This window comes from Nyctibius grandis, chromosome 10 (genome assembly GCF_013368605.1).
Source record: "Nyctibius grandis isolate bNycGra1 chromosome 10, bNycGra1.pri, whole genome shotgun sequence".
NCBI classification, from domain to species: domain Eukaryota; kingdom Metazoa; phylum Chordata; class Aves; order Nyctibiiformes; family Nyctibiidae; genus Nyctibius; species Nyctibius grandis.
The window spans coordinates 9,139,914-9,158,967 of NC_090667.1; the positions used below are offsets into that span (position 1 = coordinate 9,139,914).

Sequence of the window (19,054 nt, forward strand, 5' to 3'; positions counted from 1 at the left end):
GCTTTGCTGATCTGATTTTAAGGAAAAACTTAATACTTCAGACATTTTATGTTAAAGTATCTCAAAAAGAACATGTACCAGACTTCTGACTGCTCCTAATCCACCAAGTGTTTTGAAATTCATGCTTAAGAGTTATTTCAGAAGACTCTGAAGCTCAAATCACTTCTTTTGTATTGCAAAGACTAAGTTACAATGCAGTCATTTCCAAGAAGCTGGAACTTCACATAGCTGGACTTAATATAAAAGGTCAAAAGGAAATCACTCATAACTACTATTTCCTCATCATCTGCTTCCCAAATAACATACAGTCTGTAATGGCTAGTAGATTTTAGCAAATGCTAAAAAAGCTGCCTACTTAGTCTTTCATGACAAGCATGAGGGATGTTACGTTCACAGGACCCACTGCAGCATCTACTGTGGCTGATCGACAAGCAATACGCTGCTGCCAGGGACACGGTGCCAAGCTTCTGCTTTTAGCCTCGCACTCAGACTTGTGAAGGAAGCGCATCTGCCCTCGGGACACTCCCACGGCCTCTCCCTTGGCCTGGGACCAATGCAAGCAACCCTACGCGGCTCCTGGCAGAGCACTCCACCACATCGGAAAAGGGTCATGCTACGCTCATAATGTAGATTCATAACCATGAGGTATTTCTGGCATCTTCCACTGTAAGGAGGCAGCCAAGGTTCTGGACCTGCTTCTAAATTACACCATTAGCCACAGTTTGAAATACACACACACAAAAAGCTGCCTTGGCTCACCTGTTAGGGCTGTCTCCCCTGTGGTGCTGTATTCAGGAAACACTCCTGGCGTTTAACATCCCAATATTTAAGTTTTGCCACTGATATCAAAACAGCAATCAAACCCAGACTAAAACAGTAGTAAACTCAAACACCAGGATGAAGGCATCATTGAAAACTAACAACTACACAAAGTTATAGTGATGGAAACACAAGTGGGAAAATATTCCAGACAAAACGGCAATATCCTCCTCTGCAGTAAGCACACTAAGCTCCATTTGTAGTGGAGTCGCAGTCAGTTACATGAACACACTATGAGCCAATGTTTTTTTCTGTTCTGTTTCAGGAACATAGCCACAGAGCAGTATGCTCTTTAAAAACAAAAATCCTGTTTTCCCATATTGTCAATACAATGCAAAAACCACACACGCACAACTTTTCACTCCAACCCACTCTCTACCACATGCATTTAGAAAACCCACATACAACACCCTATCCTAAATCCAGTGCCACATTATAAAGTTTCTGCTGTTTTCTCTATATTCCCAAGGAAAAAACTTTACGCTCTCTGCATACAAAGTCAGAAGAAAGAGTATGATCAGTGTGCAAAGGCCATGTACAAGGAATACTTCTTCCTCACGATTACAACAGTGTAATACAGCCTGGCAAACAAAGACTTGAAATACTGGTCGGGGGGAAAGAGACAAGCAATCCTAGAGATGAGGAGACTTGTTTAACAGCTATATTTAGAATACAATTCTGCCAAAAAAAAAAAAAAAAGAAAAAAATCAGCAAGAAACAAACACTTCTCACCTCATCCCGCAATGTATTTGCAATTAAAACATCCATAAGATGTTGAAGTGTTTTAAACATAAATGTCTAGTAAAAAATAGATACATGACTCTCAAATCAGCATCTGATCTGAATTTAACTTCAGGCCGCTAAACTCTGCATGTGCTCATGCACGTGGAAAATGGGAGTGCTGGTTCCAACCTGTTGCAAGTCTTTGAGCTGTACAAAGAGGTGCAACAGTTTTACCCCCAAAGTTATCACTCTAAGTAAACAGTAAGCATGGTTCTCCTATTCTCACTGGAAAACAAGGATATTGAAGATTTGCCAGTTAGGTCCCGAATTAGTTTTTAAGCAGCAAGTCTACAAGCTAGTTATGGACGAGATCAGGTCATGTTAGGTGCTGTACAAGCACGGAAGGATAATCCTGCTCCCAAGACCAATTACATACATAATAAATAACCAGACAGTAACGAACAACATGACAGGCTGAGACCTTGGCACACCAGGCACCTACTGCTGCCAAGTTTTTATTTGTGCATGACAGATATGACAGCAAAGAAGGGCTTTAAAAAGGGCTTTGAAAGAGCTTAACAAGTTAGTCTTCAGACTGCTTCTGGACTGAAGAGAAGGCAGAAAACCAGTGGCTCGGTTTGAAAAAATGCAGCAAGTGGTGAGAGCTGAAATAGCGGGTCAGTCAAAAGTCAAGCAAGCATCAAACTTTTTATGTTGAAATATACAGATGGATTTATATACACATGTATTTTATTTTTATATAAATAACGTGAGGTGTGATGTTTCTGTATCACTAATAAAGTGCGTTTTCAACTAAATACGTTAGATGTCAAAGCGTTAACAAAATGGATATGTCAGATCAGTCTTCTCTGCTTCTAGTAACTTACGTTAAGAGGTCTCAGCAATGCTGCTGTTCTAAAGAAAATACTACAGACCTTTCACATCACTGTCTGCCAGTTACAAATCGTTGACTGTAAGTCAGTGATTATTACAGTCAAAATCAGCTTTAGTGTTACTCCCAATTTAACACTACTACAACTACAAATGCTTTTCATGCAGAAGGCATTTCTTGAAATGAACAGCTACAACAATTAATGCATGGGGATTACCTTGCTTACTTAATGAGACTGTAAATAAATTCCATTCTGCCACAATCTTGTCTTTTAGCCTGGATTTGGGAAGGACTGAGCGAAGTCCAAGCAAAGTGGACATGCTCAGCTGGCCAGCAGCATAATTCAGGCTAATGTCTTAACTGCTCACCCATACAAATTATAAGCTACCATAAGTTAAAGAAAGAAGATGCCATGGACAGGAACACATCTGGTTCGCCAAGAAAGCATGAGTTAACACACAAACAGAGCTGCACGGAAGACAGCCAAAGTATTTTTTATTTCTTTCCTGAAAAAAAAAAAAGCCCAGCCCAAAGAAAATAAAATTGTTATGTTCTCTGTCTTACCTGGACAAGCTCTCTGTATGCAGATTTTGCCAAGTTATAGGGCACTAGAAGATTTGATGCCAAGAAGTAGAGAACTTCCAACCCAGTGAAAATCATGGCAAATTTGTTGATGACGACAATGGTTTCCAGCGGGACGAGGCAGAGCCGTGCCAGCAGAGGCAGCAGGTGAGCAGAGAACAGCCAGATCTGCTTGGTTTGCATGACGCAGGAGCAGAGCGTACACACCACCAGCTGCCCTGGAAACGCGACATGGCAGTTTATAATCAAGCTGATTATCCCCTTCAGGAAAAACGTATTTTAATACATTATCTTACCATAACACAGCTATCAACATCCAGCACATTATGACAGTTTTAACTAGGACATCTCTGTTACGAAACCAGGCTCCTCCATGTCTTTTGCTGGGTCACAACAGTTACCATTTTCAAACGACGCAAAGTGCATGCTTTCGCTTTAAAGATTAGTGAGATGTAAACCCAAAACACATGCAGAATCATACTCAGATTAATATGAAGTCCCAGGAATAAATCATGCAGAGGATAACTAAATAAGTCATCCCTCTTCATCCTTAACATCCCCAGCTCAACTTAAATCCCATCAGTACCTGTACACACAGCAGTACCTTTTCTGAAGCCCAACTATACCACTATTTCATCTTGATCTATGCAAAAAAGTAATCAGAGGTCCCAAATGGTTTTTAGAGTAACAATATTTATACTGTCAAGATGAATTACTGGCCAAGAACAGCAACAGGAGAACAGCCAGGTCAGCAGCTGAGACTTCAATAGTTTCATAATGCCCTGGGGCAGTTGTTCAAAATGATCACTGCAGCTTGCAAGTGACAGATAATTAACAACTAAATTCTCTTTAACAGTTGGCAGGGACACAACACATCTCTCGCACACACTCAGAGATCTGGAGGGTGGTATTTCTAGAGCAGACCACTCCAGTATAACTGCTTCCATTAGAGTCACTGGAAGTTGTACCCTTTATCTCTGGGGAAACAGAATGGGGCAAAACGCACATTGCCTGGATAAGAACAATTCTCACTCATCATTTTGCAGTAAGGAAAAAGCTTATTACATATTATTTAAAAGCAGAACCTTGCTCACCATCTACGTCAGCTTACACCCGAAAGCCACAATACGTGGTGCTAAACCCCAGTGCTTATGCACTGTTTTGGAGCTACCTCCACTCATGTTTGCATTTCACAACTCTTCCCAAAACCAGGAGTTATCCTTAGCAAAACATGGAGTACCAAAATCAAGGCTGTTAACATCTCTAGGTCAGCGCTAACTCCATGCATTCACATAAACTTACTGACCTTGTAAGCCCTTCTGGATGGGTTGGGGAGGGAAGCTGTGAGAGGAGAAATAGCAGTACTGGGGTTTTGCTTTCATTCTGCCTGGCTTCCCTACCTAGGAAAGCACTTCTGCTTTCAAAATAACTGCAACTGAGCTGAAAGCAATCTCTGAACTCTACTACTAAAGCATGCAAAGTTCTTCCTCCTTCACACTGTCCTCTTTCAAGTTTAAGTCCTACTGTCAATTTGCTAGATGTATTTTTGAATTAGCAGATGTCTTTTCAGAACAAGCACCCTTGCTCTCAGCAAGACACTATCAGCATACTGGGTCTTACAAGCCTCAGAGAAAGTTACTCTACTCATCTTTTTAGAGAGCAGACTCCAGGTCTGAAGCATTCTCCCTCTGCTTTGTTGTTCTCTGCCCACACACACGTTGCTACAACCCTATTTAAGATACCACCAGCACACTGCTGTGCTGTAATATTCAGCAGCTTGGCACAGTCAGCTTGTGAGGATTTCTGCGACTCATGGTAACTAAGGCAACCCAGCTTCACACACAAAGGGATACAAATACCAGCATCCAATACGTTCTTCAGGATTTAGTAAAGGTGTCATCATCTGAAATAAAATATTGTGACAACATCATGTTAAACAATCCAGCGTTCTTCGGGATGACTCTGGAGCTCTCCAATCACAAAACTGGACCTTTAAGTTCAGTCTCATCTTATGCAAAAGCAAAACCTGCTTTCCTCCAACAGTGATGTGCCAAGTACGCTGGTCATTCCTGCTAAACTCTCTGACCCTCGGACCTTTTTAATTTAAACACCGATCAAAAGTTATTGTCATGGGAAGGAGAGCTTGACACCATCAAAGGAAATACATGGAGGACTTTCTCTGGAGACCCCAATCTCCTTCCTAAAGTCTGCACCTTGTCAATTCTCAATCCCTTCAGGAAGGGCCTGAAAACGTCTCCAAAGGAGCTTTTAGTGACTGGTACTTCCCATTTCAAACTGGGGTAGCAACACCTTAGTTCAGGACAGACAATCTCTCTCTGCAGTAAATCAGAGTTTATCTCCCAGTGGGGCTGTAGACCATTAGTCATCACACACAACATAGCAGGATCAGGCAGAAGAAATTAGTTTGCACCTCATATCAAATCATAAAAAAGATCTGAACACTCCAGCTATCTGCTAAAACTAGCAAATCCAGCTGAACGTTTGCACTCTGTAAACTTAAATGCCGTTGGTCTGAAAACTGCCAGACACAGCTAATGAACCCGACAGCTGGAATCCTCCTGCAGGATACCAGGCTCCTCTGCTAGGGAATGAGGCAATAAGGAAGAAATCTATTGCCTTAAGTTCCTGCCCACTCTTTTCCCTTCCCAAAACCTCCACAAATACATTAAACATTGCTGACAGGTAGCCAAAGCCTCCCAGCTGGTAAGCTAATGGAAAATATGCAACAAGACTACTATGCGGTACAGCCACTGTGCAAGCCACTTTGAGTAGGGAACTCTCTATTTCATTCCCAGTTTTAAAAAGCTGATGTTAACAAATTCCTTGGCTATGTCATTAACTGTTATTAAAAATACAGGATATCTTAAAGTTAGTATGTAATGCCACTATTGTGCACTGAGAAAAAGCAAGCCTTCATGGTAGCATGGCTTCCAAAACCACGCAGCTTGGTAACATTCACAGCTGACATGCCCATAAAGTGGCACAGTCATCCAAGGGACAATCTTCAAAGACAATTTATTTCTTCCATCGAGCACTTAGGAACATATTAGTAACCCTAGTCAACAGTCACCAGACTGAATTAGATGCAGGGGAAGAAATGGCTATATGAAAGCCCATTCAAAAAGCACTAATGAATAAAAGCATTAACAAAGATTAAATTTGTGAACCAGCTGGCATACTGTACATCATCGCCTGAATTCTAACCAGAACTTTTAAGAATCAGAGCTGTATCAGTAGCACAATATTCCCCCATGCACCTGCCTCAGTGCCTTTGTCAACAGTGTTGCAGTGCAACACTGGCAGAATACATAAAAAAAGATGGAGCAAAGCACCTGTATATTCGTTTTGCTGTGAAGGTGACAGTTCAGTGCAGTACACTACTGAGACACGGCAGATTGCACTGGACACTTGTACAACACTTTCATTGACAAAAGCACTCCAAATACATGTTACTAGTGAAATTTCTACAGTACTTTCCACCTAAAGACTATTATAGACAGTCCAGTCCTTCTGAATCAAATTGTGAGTCTGAGAAGAACACAGGGGCAAAGCACAACAGACAGACCTAGAAAATACTTCAAAGCTGCAAGTACAGGAGTATTGGTAAATCAGTGGCATAGAAAAAGCCAGGCAGGATACACCTACCCTCCCATGCCTCTTGCATATTAATGAGAATCACAGCTACTAAAACCGATAACAGAAATTTGAAACCAAGAGGTAAAACGCGCACAGGTTTCAGTGAAAAGAACTGGGCAGAGCTCTCTCCTGCATCACAAATATTTAAAGCACTTACCTACTAAAGCAGTCATGAAACGATTCATAGAGAGAGGTTCCAAGTACATTGGCCCTTCATATCCTGATTCCAACTCGCTCCTCACATAATCCCTAAAAAAAAATAAACCCACAAACTATTAAGATCCATCTGATCAGACAAGAAGCAATTTATTTATTCCACACATACGTAACTTCAATGTATGTCACAGACAATTAACTAAATTACGATAAGCAATATTAACACTACTGTTACAGCAGCCTCACTGATGTAAGGATGTAACTGAGGCATGACTTAAGCGAGAGGAGTATTATCTGTAATTAGACTCACTGGCATAGCTGTAAAAATCCTTTGGGACATCCACGCTGTTCTTCAGAGCGTGGCCTGAAACTGCTTATTGACAAAGCCTCTTAAGCACCATTCCATTTTTAAGTATCCTTACTAAGTGTTCTTCTTCCTAACAATAATTTATTTTCCCACCAGCTCCATGGGAAAAAAAAATTTGAGAGCTCGACAGAGAGGTCTTCCAATTTAATGGTTAAAGTATTTTGCACCTAACAATCTCTTTGCATTGAATTAAAAAATAGATATGAAGGAAAAGTGAAAGTCACGGACTAGAGTCAGGAACAGAGTTGCTTCATAATCCTTTTATCCAACATGATTTAAAAGTTTATCTCTGTCCTGGGAAACCTGGGAGACCAACCAGATGACCTCAAACTGACAGATCACTACAGACAGATACAGTAAGACAGTCTGAAAAGCTGACAGGATATTCATGATTTCTCTCAGAACAGGATGGCTAGGAGGGTGGGCTCAGGCAACCAAAGAAAAAGGTAAGAACCTGAGAAGACTGGGCATTTTTCCGCTGTTGGCGATCATCCATCAGCTCTGTCTTCGAGCTGGCTAACACACGTAACAGCAATATAACTCAAATATGAACTTTACACCAAGAGCAAGCTCTTTGCGCTTTCAGAAGGGGATCCTGGAACAGCACAGCAGTAATTCTCCAGTGGCTCCTTAATCCCCTGCCATGAGACAGCAGGCAATACTCACAGCCCTTTGCATCCAGATCTCCAGCCCCTTTTTCTGCCCTGCGACCCTTCCTTCTCCACTCCCAGGACAGCTGCTGCTCTGCCCTTGTTACGACGCTACCAACTGCCACCAGCAGCACAACTAATCCTGTGCTCCCATCTGGCTGATACTGTCCAATCATTCATGCCTGGCTGCATCACATCCCGGGAACGCCAGACAGACACACTTGGTCTGACCCCGCACGGAGCTAGCGGAGTCTGTTTGCTCAAGGGGCATGGCACTTCATTTATTACATATTTATTTATATCAGTGAGGCAAGCTGCACTTGCTGGGAACTGATGCAGTAAAAGCAAGGCAAACAGTACCCCAAAACCACAACCAGTACAAGAATTGCACTTTTTATTTCAGTGCAGAAAAATATGCAATTCAGTGCTACTGGAAGCATTCACTTCTCCCCAAAAAAGTGGAAATTAACCCTTCTTCTAGTATTAGCTTTCTAACCTAAGCTACAGTAGTCACATTTTCATTTGCAAAAAATCTCTGGAATTCAAGGCATAAATCTCAAAGTACTAAAACAAACACTTCAAAGCCTGTTCTTCATCGCTGACAACCCTGCCTACTCACTGCAGCTTTTCAAGTGTCATAATATATGCGAGGTATGTTGAAATGGGTTCTTTAGATTGTAAACTACCATTAAAAGCACACGAGGACTGAAAAGGCACCTAAGATGACTGATTCTAGATAGAACTTTCCCCTTGCTATCAAGGTATAGCTAAGCACAAGGTTTTTTTCCACCTTCCAACATCCATACGGATGTAATCAGTGGGACAATGATGGGTATTTTTTTTATTTATTTCAAATGAACCTGCAGAAAGCACTTTCTGAAAGCATTAGCAACACAAGCAGGATAATCCATCAAAGTTACAAACGGAAAAAAAAAATAACACCATTTACAACACGCTGAGGGTATCTTTTTGTATAAGCAATATCATGCTCCATCCTCAAATTTAGGGTGAACACACTGGCTATTTCTACATGCCTAGAAGGAAAGCAGTGAAGACATCAAGATTTTCTCTGTTAGGAAACAGGTTATGAAATCACCCAGTACACCAACCGTAGCAAGATGACCTTACACAACTTAGCTAAGACACACCAACAAAGCTGCATTTACAGTTCCTTCTTCAACACCAGGAACGTGCCTGGAGATGACCCAAATCCCTTCAAGCTACATTTCTTGCCACTGTCTATCTGATTTGGTCCTTTGAACAGAGGTCTGTACTTGGCTTCATTCTTTAAGTAACTCTCATTAATTGAGTTTTAGGCCTATCAGCTTGGAGAAGCAATGTTTTAAGATCACCTATGAGTATTTGTAGATGACATGTAAATAAGGAAAGTCAAATCAATGATTCTCTTATTACCAGTACAAACATAAGGATCTTTTGGCACAGACACCAATCAGAAGATGCCTCGAACAGCTGCAGTCCCATACAAGATGCTGAAAGAGCAAGTGTCTGCACTCAATTTTGATCAATTAAAGCTGTATTAAGCTGCAGCTTTTACATTTTAGAATTGTTCACTTCACTGCAGCAATGTAAGAAAACAAGAATGCTAAAATCATTATTTACGTTAATGAAATAACTAAAACTACATTATTACTTTAGAAAATTAGGATATAAGAATAAAGCTTAGATCAGATTGCCTGCTGTTCATTCTGTAGATGCGTTCCCAGCCTCATTTAATCAAACTCCTGGACTGTTACCATAGACTCACCGACAGCCAGGACTACATTGCTCTAAAAAGATAAAGAGATACAGTGCTTCACACATGACCATTTTTTGTTACTGCAAGTGCAGAAAGGTCTTCTGTTATTAAAAATATGCTTTGTAACTGACATACGGCACAGTGGTTATCTGACCTAATTGACTCATATTGCTGACATTTACTTTGGCTGATTAATCTCTGCCGTCAACATCAAACACACACTCTCATGGGTTTTAAATGTCTACAGACAACCTTAAAATTAAGTGTATTTTAAGATTAACCATAAGAAACAATTCAGTCTCTTGCTCCCCCCACCCCCACCTTCTCATTCTAAGCTCTGCAAGGCTCAACACGTGGAATACAATCATAACAAAACTGCAAAACGTGAAATAAGATAATGATGTAGATACAATTTTTTTAGCATTAACAGTGTGTTTAACTGCATCATTTCTTTTCTGCATAACTGCATCATTTATTTTCCCAAGTTTTATTGCTGGAAATGGGGAAGAGAAATGTGATCCTTTTAAGCAAGATGTTTGTGCAGCTACATATAAAATAAAATCAGCATCCATTTGCCTTGTCAGGAGTGGCAGGATTTTGGTTTTTAAAGCTGACTTCTTTTTCCATAAACAGATGGTGTATTACCTCCACCCAAACTGCCAGGTTAACATGCTACATACAAATGTAACATCTTCTTGGACTCTCCAAGTGTTCACAAACATTAGCTAATCAATCTTCACACATTAAGGCAATTCCCAGTTTTGCAGATAAGGAAACAAACACTTAAGAAGTTAGGTGACTTGTCAAGGTCACACAGACCTGGAAGTCTGAAGTCAGACCTTAACTACAAAATTCAGATCTTCTTATTCCCAGATTTGCAGCTGAACCACAAGCTATTTCTGGGGTGGAAAAAAAAAGCACTGAAAGCTGAAGTCTTTCAACAGCTCAGAATTTCCAGGACACTGCAGAGTCACAAGCGCCAGCTGATTCTGGTCTTGTTCTATAATTTGCATTAACCAAACTGGCCTCAATATGAGACCTCTTCATCTGTCTTAAATAGCATCCCAACTGGTGGGGCACGCAAGCAATTCCCTGGAAGTTTTCAGCTCTAAGAACAATTATTAACAAATAAAACACTCAGAACAGTTTGCACATGACTACTGTATATTTTGTTATGATCAGTCTGCTAAATAGAAACATCAGCTGGAATTGGACAGCCTTGGCAATAAAAGGAACAGCTCCAATAACACTCTACTATTTTCAAAATGAAAACTAATGGAATCCAAAAATTGTTTTGAAAAGCTAATGCAAGTGTCACTCCCCACATTATACAAAGGCTGCTGCTGAGAACCCCTTGCACAGCGCTTCCTTCCAAAACAAGTCACTCTTACATCTAGGGAATTCGTAAGCTCACTAAAAAGCGTTAGCAACTACATTTGCTTTGCAAAATAGCTAGGGAATAGTGCTGGACTATTTGAATCCAAGACATCTTTTAATTAACTATTTTTTATTGTGCCAGTCGATGCAAGATTTAATTAAAGACTTTATTAACTCAATCCAGAAGCATCAAATAGAGAAAGCTTAGTACGAATACGCTGAACAGTCCAAGCGTTATCTAACGTGTTTCAGTGAAGCCTGTAAAGTCTCAAGCCTCACAAAGCAGTAAAAGTTACAATTCACATCATGCAGCATGTACAGGACAACGAGGCGATCAGGCCCAGTCAGCACAGGTTTATGAAAGGCAGGTCCTGCCTGACTAACCTGATCTCCTATGACAAGGTGACCCGCTTAGTGGATGAGGGAAAGGCTGTGGATGTTGTTTACCTGGACTGTAGTAAAGTCTTTGACACAGGCTCCCATAGCATTCTCCTGGAGAAACTGACTCTTCATGGCTCGGACTAGCATGCACTTTGCTGGGTAAAAAACGGTCTGCACAGCCAGGCCCAAAGAGTTGTCATGAATGGAGTTAAATCCAGTTGGCAGCTGGTCACAAGTGGTGTTCCCCAGCGCTCAGTATTGGGGCCAGTTCTGTTTAATATCTTTATCAATGATCTGGACCAGGGGATCGAGTGCACCCTCAGTAAGTTCACAGATGACACCAAGTTGGGTGGGAGTGCTGATCTGCTGGAGGGTAGGAGGGCTCTGCAGAGGGATCTCAACAGGTTGATCGATGGGCTGAGGCCAATTGTATGAGGCTTAACAACGCTAAGTGTCTGGTCCCACACTTGGGTCATAACAACACTGTGCAACATTACAGGCTTGGGGAAGAGTGGCTGGAGAGCTGCCTGGTGGCAAAGGACCTGGGGGTTCTGATCACTGGCTGGCTGGATATGAGCCAGCAGTGTGCCCAGGTGGCCAAGAAGGCCAACAGCATCCTGGCTTGCATCAGAATTAGTGGGACCAGCAGGGCAAGGGAAGTGATCGTCCCCCTGTACTTGGCACTGGTGAGGCCACACCTTGAATACTGTGTTCAGTTTTGGGCCTCTCACTACAAGAAACACATCAAGGTGCTGGAGCGAGTCCAAAGAAGGGCAATGAAGCTGGTGAAGGGTCTGGAGAACAAGTCTTACGAGGAGCAGCTGAGGGAACTGTGTTTTTTTAGCCTGGAAAAAAAGGAGGCTGAGGGGAGACCTTATCGCTCTCTACAACTGCCTGAAAGGAGGTTGTAGCAGCGTGGGGGTCGGTCTCTTCTCCCAAGTAACAGGCGACAGGACAAGAGGAAATGGCCTCAGGTTGTGCTAGTGGATATTTAGATTGGATATTAGGAAAAATTTATTCACCGAAAGGGTTGTCAAACATTGGAACGGGCTGCCCAGGGAAGTGGTTGAGTCACCATCCCTGAAGGTATTTAAAAAACAAATAGATGTGGTGCTTAGGGACATGGTTTAGCAGTGGACTTGGCAGTGCTAGGTTAATGGTTGGACTGGATAATCCTTTTAAAGGTCTTTCCCAACCTAAATGATTCTATAATAAAGATCTCTAGCTGTAAATGTTCTGGACCAAAGCCCTGTATCTGATGGGTATTTGTTACTAGCTTTATTTTTATTTCAACACAAGTTCTTAAACAATGTTTAGGTTGCTTTTTCTAATATGTAAGCCTTCAACCCTATGAGAAACACCCACAAACTGTACCTATAAAAACTCAGGACTCCCCTGAGTATGATTAAAAAAACCTCCTTCCTTCCTACCCAGGAAATAAGAGGCCATAATTCCTCTCTTGCACCTTCATCCATCCGGGAAATCATTAACTGAAACTGACAGCCACAATAGCAACATGTCTAGTCACCACAAAACGTTCATTAACACTCCCCTGAACTGCAACACACCAAGTAAGAGATCTTCAGCAAATGCTTTGAAACAATTTTGATGCAGAAATAACAAACCTATTACTTCACTTGAATCAATAAAAAGCACATTTTAAAATGTTTCCCATCAGCAAGCACCAAAATAAATCCGGCTCAAGTGCATGTTTTCAAATCTTCCCATGTAAAGCCATTAATGTGATGGCACTCTGGTCCCCATTAAACATCTTGTCAGTATAAGAGTTTACATTGGCTTTCAACAGATTTAGCTGGAGCCAAACAAATGAAGATTGTTGACTTTGTCTTGTCCGACTCGGAGTTCTCCAGCCTCTTGCTCTGCGTTTTAGATCCAAAATGCCTGTCTTTATGTAATATATTTTACAATTAAAACAAAGAAAGATGAATTTAAGAATAAATTCCACTATTACTTTACTTTTACCATCTTCCATATTACTATTTGTGCTCTCATCCTAGGTGCCAGGAAACTAAAAGTAACATCCTGTCTGCTTTGTAAAATGCTCCAGTTAAAAGCATATTAGTTGAGCCATTGAGTAACTCAGATTACTACATCAGAGGCCATTTTCAGTCCTGTGGTAAGTGCTTTCTCTCCTCAGATTAATGGACATTACACCCCACAGAAAAGTAGCTCGAAATTCCTTTTAAGTAAATGAAAATACACCAAAAGTACTTGACTGCATATTTAATTCCGTGAACTTTTTCAAGACAAAGAACAGCAAGATACATTTAGGTGTCTGGCATAGAAAAAAGGCCTCCACAAAACCAGACCTACCCCATCTATATAAGATATTAACAAAATACCAGTTATTTTTCTAATTCCCAAACCAAGCTAACAAAATTAATCCATTTATTCTTACCTGGAAATTTGGTGCCCAGCGTAAAGCAGCAGTGCAGTCAAAAAGTAAAGGTAAAGCTGAACCAGGTGTTGCCTTGGTAAAGTCAGGAGCACAACACTTAAGATGTAACCTGTAACAAAAAGCAGAGGTTGAGATTTCAAAAAGTACTATCTAACCCCAAATTTCTTAAAATATGAATTAACACTCAAGTTATTCAGATCTCTTTAGCCACCTCTGTTTTCATTTGGTTTTAAAATTCATGTACCTACATTTTCCTCTCATCAAAACAAAAAACCTGCCACTTTTTCTTTTTTTCCCCCATGAACAGAAATAGCTCTACCAGCTTCTGTAAGATTACATCTAGACGTCAAGAAGGGGACTTGATCCACAGTATTTTAACAAGACTTAATTAACATAACCTATCTAACAAAGGGAAAACACGCCTAGGTCTCCCTCTTCTTTCAAGTGAAAGCAAGTTTCAGTGTAGCAGGGGGGAAAAAACTATCCATCCAACAAACTCAGTCAATTGATGTAAAAAATCCTTTTCTTCAAGCAAAGGACACACAAAACACCTTTCCACGCTGATTAGCATTACACATTTTAATTCTTCCACTATATCTTCATGGTATAAAGACACTTTGCATGCCCATAATTTGAGATGGGGACACACAGGCTGTTCTCCTTACTAGTAATATTAAAGCACAGTCAAGCTATCAGTGTTGCATAAATCAAGGAACAAGACTCGGCGCAGCTGAGGCACTTACACCAGCATTTCCTTCACTTCTTGTTAGCATCTAGTAAGACTGTGGAAAAAGACTCAATGCAGACACAGTTTTACTCTTCAAGACCACAGCCTGGCTGCTCAGCAGCTTCTCCAACAAGCAGAACACTGATCCTTTTTTCCATACCTGCTCTCATTAGGACACTCAAATAAAGCAATGCTTTGAAGTCCACTTCACAACTGGGTGGTACATGCCCACCCTCTTCTCTTTCCCAGACAGACTCTGCAGGTCAAAAACCCAGTGCATGGTGCCTTTACTAATCTTTATTTCCGAGCTCTCCATCACAATGCAGGGCACTCATGCTCTTTCTGAAGGTCAGCTTAAGTGTCTGGCACTGAAATCCACTCAGAAAAAAACCCACCCAGCAACAGCTAACAACTTCCCTGCAGCTAAGAACAAAACGCTATAGAAGAACTTATCTTGACACTCACAGCTATACTAGTCACCTTATATTTAAAGTTTCATCCATCTATTGAGCAACACTAGGCACAGCCTTTTTAACTGAGTTAATTCATACTTCAGGCTTTTTAAAAATACTTAAGAAAATACTGTAACTCTAGATTAAGCACTCGTAAGTAGAGGGACAAGCAGCTACTATAAACCAGCTTGGAAACACAGCATGTTCCAGTATTTGAAAAAGATACAATTTCAGAGTCACACAGTATTTACGTAGAAGTATTTCAAGGCTACTTAATCTATGCCAGCTTCAATAAGCCACCTCTGTAAAATTCTACCAATAGTTAGGTTATCAAGGAGGCAACTCACAACATGCTCCTAGAAAAGCCATGAGACCCACAGGATGCCAAGCAAAGATCAATTCAGATACAATAGATGATAGGAGTGATGACAGAGAGACAAAGCCTATTTACTTACCTTTCTAAAAATACAAATATACAATTTATGTACTTAACATTAAAGATAATTTTTCAAGTACTTTCATAAAGTAGACAGGCATGAGAAATTGCAAGTGTCTGAAGACGTGCCTTTTCAAAAGCTGAAATAATTGATAGTTTCTTCGATTAAAATGAAGTATCATACAAGTCACCATCACTCGTTTCTGTACAGTATCCATCTGATCATTTACAAAAATGATCAGAGGGATGGAACAGCTTTCCTATGAGGGAAGGCTGAAAGAGTTGGGGTTGTTCAGCCTGGAAAAGAGAAGGCTCCAGGGAGACCTTACTGCAGCCTTTCAATACTTAACGGGGGCTTGTAAGAAAGATGGGGACAGACCTTTTAACAGGGCTGGTAGCGATAGGACAAGGGGTGATGGTTTTACACTAAAAGAGGGTAGATTCAGACTAGATGTAAGGAAGAAATTTTTCACAACGAGGGTGGTGAAACACTGGTACAGGTTGCCCAGAGAGGTGATAGATGCCCCATCCCTGGAAAGATTCAAGGTCAGGTTGGACGGGGCTCTGAGCAACCTGATCTAGTTGAAGATGTCCCTGCTCACGGCAGGGGGGGTGGACTAGATGACCTTTAAAGATCCTTTCCAACCCAAACCATTCTATGATTCTATGATTTTTATTTTGAGCTTTTTAAAGGGGCCTGAAACAGAGCACTACCATAGTTTCCTTCTGGCTACTGTTTTATACAGAATAACGTGCCTCTAGTTAATACAACACAGCAGATGTTCTAAACCGTCATTTTTCTTAGCAAACAGGTGTATTTTATGGAATTCATCTTCTCTGTTCACCACCTTTCTTCTAAAAAACACACAAATGACAAGAGCAGGAACCCCTCAGCAGAATCTCCATGAAGACATTTAACTAGTCTGCACCACACTGCAGCATCATGAGCCAGCTCCAGCAGTTCTCACACCATCCGCAGACATTCTTAACACTTCGACTCTGCTGTATTCACCACTTTCTCTTCATTGCTTAGTTAGGGACAATTCTCTCTGTGGAACAACCCATGTGGCACAACCATGTATCATTCCAGCACTTGAGCTGAATCTCTCTAAACCCTTCCTTCTCACTGTAGCCCGTGACTCACCTTCAGGTGGAGAACTAAATGGAGTTTATCATGCAGTCTTTTATTCCTCTACTAGTCCACAAATAGTCTAAGAATACCCATTTACTGTATTTGCATTTAAGCTCTGCCATCTTCTTTACCTTAAATTCTATCATGTGAAAAGTCTGCTCCTTGGCCACGTGATGATGTGCTTGAGCAGTACTAGGATAATTGCTTTAAAAGGATGACATTTTAGAGGTCAGTAACTGCACTCCAACACAGCCACATTACAGAGGAGTATTTTAGAAGTGACTGAAGTTCATTCTTCTCTATATGATCACAACTTTAACTAAAATATACTGAAGGAGTGGAAAAAATGTCTAAATACAAATCAAAAGATGAGAAGACTACTATCGCATACGTGCCTTTTAAACAGAGGGCTTCCAAACAGCACAGACGCTTATAACGCTGCACAGGGAAGTAGCACAGGACAGCCAAGGTTACTGCAGAAGCTTAAGCAATGAACTCCACCACTTGTGAGTTTGGGCTGGAATTTAAATGTTCACTTTGAAGCGCTTGTTTGCTCTAATTGTTAGATTTTGAAGACAGGGAGAATGAGAGGCATTTAAAGTAGTTCCCTTTCACTTTTATTTACAATTCCCTCTTGTGACTTGATAAGAGAGAGATTTCAACACACTTCATACTGCAATATTTGCATTTTTGCTGCAGAGGCCCTATTCCCAAAGTGGCAACAACCTCATTTTTATTGACAATGCCTCTGCCAAAAAGAAAATAAAAAGCAAATAATTCATTACCAAACTCTCATTGCAGAAGAAAAGGAAGACAAGCTCAAATTCAGACGTAGTAGCAGTAATAATTCTATTTCCTTTGTTCTCGCCTGGACAAATGATGTAATTAGTGTATGGCGTAAACAAGATCCTACAAAGAGCCAGGAAATGAAATTTCTCACAGTAGCTTTCTCATCTAGATCTTTACATTTTGTTTTCTTTTGCACCTCCTCTGTCAGAAGAAAACATGATGTTGAGAACATATATCCCTTTGGAGAGATTATCCACGCACAGGGGCTTACAGTTTGAGAAACAGTCATCTTACTGGGTAACTTTTAGACATGGGTTAACAGCAGCTAATGCCCACTTCTATCCAAAGCTTTTTGAGCTCTGTGTCTGCAAGGAGCACTCCCCTCTCTCGATTTAGGCCCTGAATACTGTTTTCACTCTTGAGACTTGGTGTATCGTCCCTTTTAACTCACTAAGTACATTTCTGTTTAAGTGTAAGCAGCAGGCTCAGTGAAGCCCAATTTCTACCCCAGTAAAGAAACTGTTCTAACGCACATTAAAAAAATTTTTAAAAAAAGATAAAGACCAGAGAGAATAAACTCTTTCCTGAATACGGTAGCGGTACCCTAGTGCTAGGCCACCAGCAAACAGAATTGCACCCTTGGGCTTCCAGCTATAAGGAGCACTATAGAAGACACATTCTGCCAACCTTACAAATACACAGACCCCCCTCATTCAGGACCTCTTCAGGAGCACAAGGAAGCAGAGAACTTCTACTGCCTCTTGTGCAAGATGGTACAGATTTAGGCCCCACTGGAGAAAATGTACCATGAAAACAGTAATAGCAGAAAAGCGAAGTTAAACATTGCTAGACAAGAACCATGTATTAACTAGCTCATGACCTCATTTCCAACTTGTTGATTCAGCTAGATGAAAACCTCTTGGTGTGCAATGCTCATTGTTACAGTAAGCAGCAGCTCACAGACTGCCTTTCAGCAATCTCTCTATTTGTGTACCACCAAGGTGCTTCCCAGCTTGTCTCACCCCATATTACCTCTTTGACGACTCAGGTGTTGGAGTTTTACTGACGTGCTGCACACCACAGAGGCTTCTGGAGCATGATCAAAGTTGCAACCCATCCTCTTTATGAAACATTTTAGTGTTCATTTGCATGATTACAGATCCCTTGTGTCCACTTCACATTATTACCCAAAGTTACCTGCAGGTTTAGTCTAAAAATGAGAACCTTGCACATGGAAGAGTCCATAACATTTCTTAATAAAACCACACCAGCTCTTGTAGTGACAGAAAGTAACAGCACAGTTCCTTGGATTCTGCCAGGACATTAATTTGGGGGGCCCTAACTTCCCACTCGCCCATATCCTATGAGGGTAAAGGACCCATCTTACAATGACTTGCAAAGCAACTTGCTGTGAGGTAGCAAGTCATGAGCCACAGAATAGCATCAAAACTCTTGTAAGCAGAATCAGTGCACTGCTGAGTTATTAATTTCACTTCAGCCTAACCCTTGACTGTCCTCATTTCAGTTTATTCAGACGACTATCTGGCCACAACATGAAAGTACCAATAACAAAGGACAGACTTCTGAAAGACTGTATTTGATATGGCAGAAGTATTGTAACAACAATTGGCACCTTTATTTTCAGTGTGTCTAATTCTCAGGATAACCAGTCACCAGACTGGTAACACAACAGTTTACACAGAGATTTATAAACTATGTCTAAAGCATCTATCTCAAGA

General features: G+C 40.9%; 1 protein-coding gene across 3 annotated transcripts in view; it reads right to left on the reverse strand.

The window, feature by feature from the left end:
- Nucleotides 1-19,054, reverse strand: part of RNF145 (ring finger protein 145) — a 47,699-nt gene that overhangs the window by 12,366 nt on the left and 16,279 nt on the right. For all 3 annotated transcript variants that reach the window (XM_068408794.1, XM_068408796.1, XM_068408795.1), the window contains exons 3-5: nucleotides 13,780-13,888; nucleotides 6,831-6,922; nucleotides 2,999-3,234 (exon numbers count right to left, since the gene is read on the reverse strand). In XM_068408794.1, coding sequence (XP_068264895.1) covers nucleotides 2,999-3,234; nucleotides 6,831-6,922; nucleotides 13,780-13,888 — 437 coding nt within the window. The remainder of the gene's footprint in view (nucleotides 1-2,998; nucleotides 3,235-6,830; nucleotides 6,923-13,779; nucleotides 13,889-19,054) is intronic.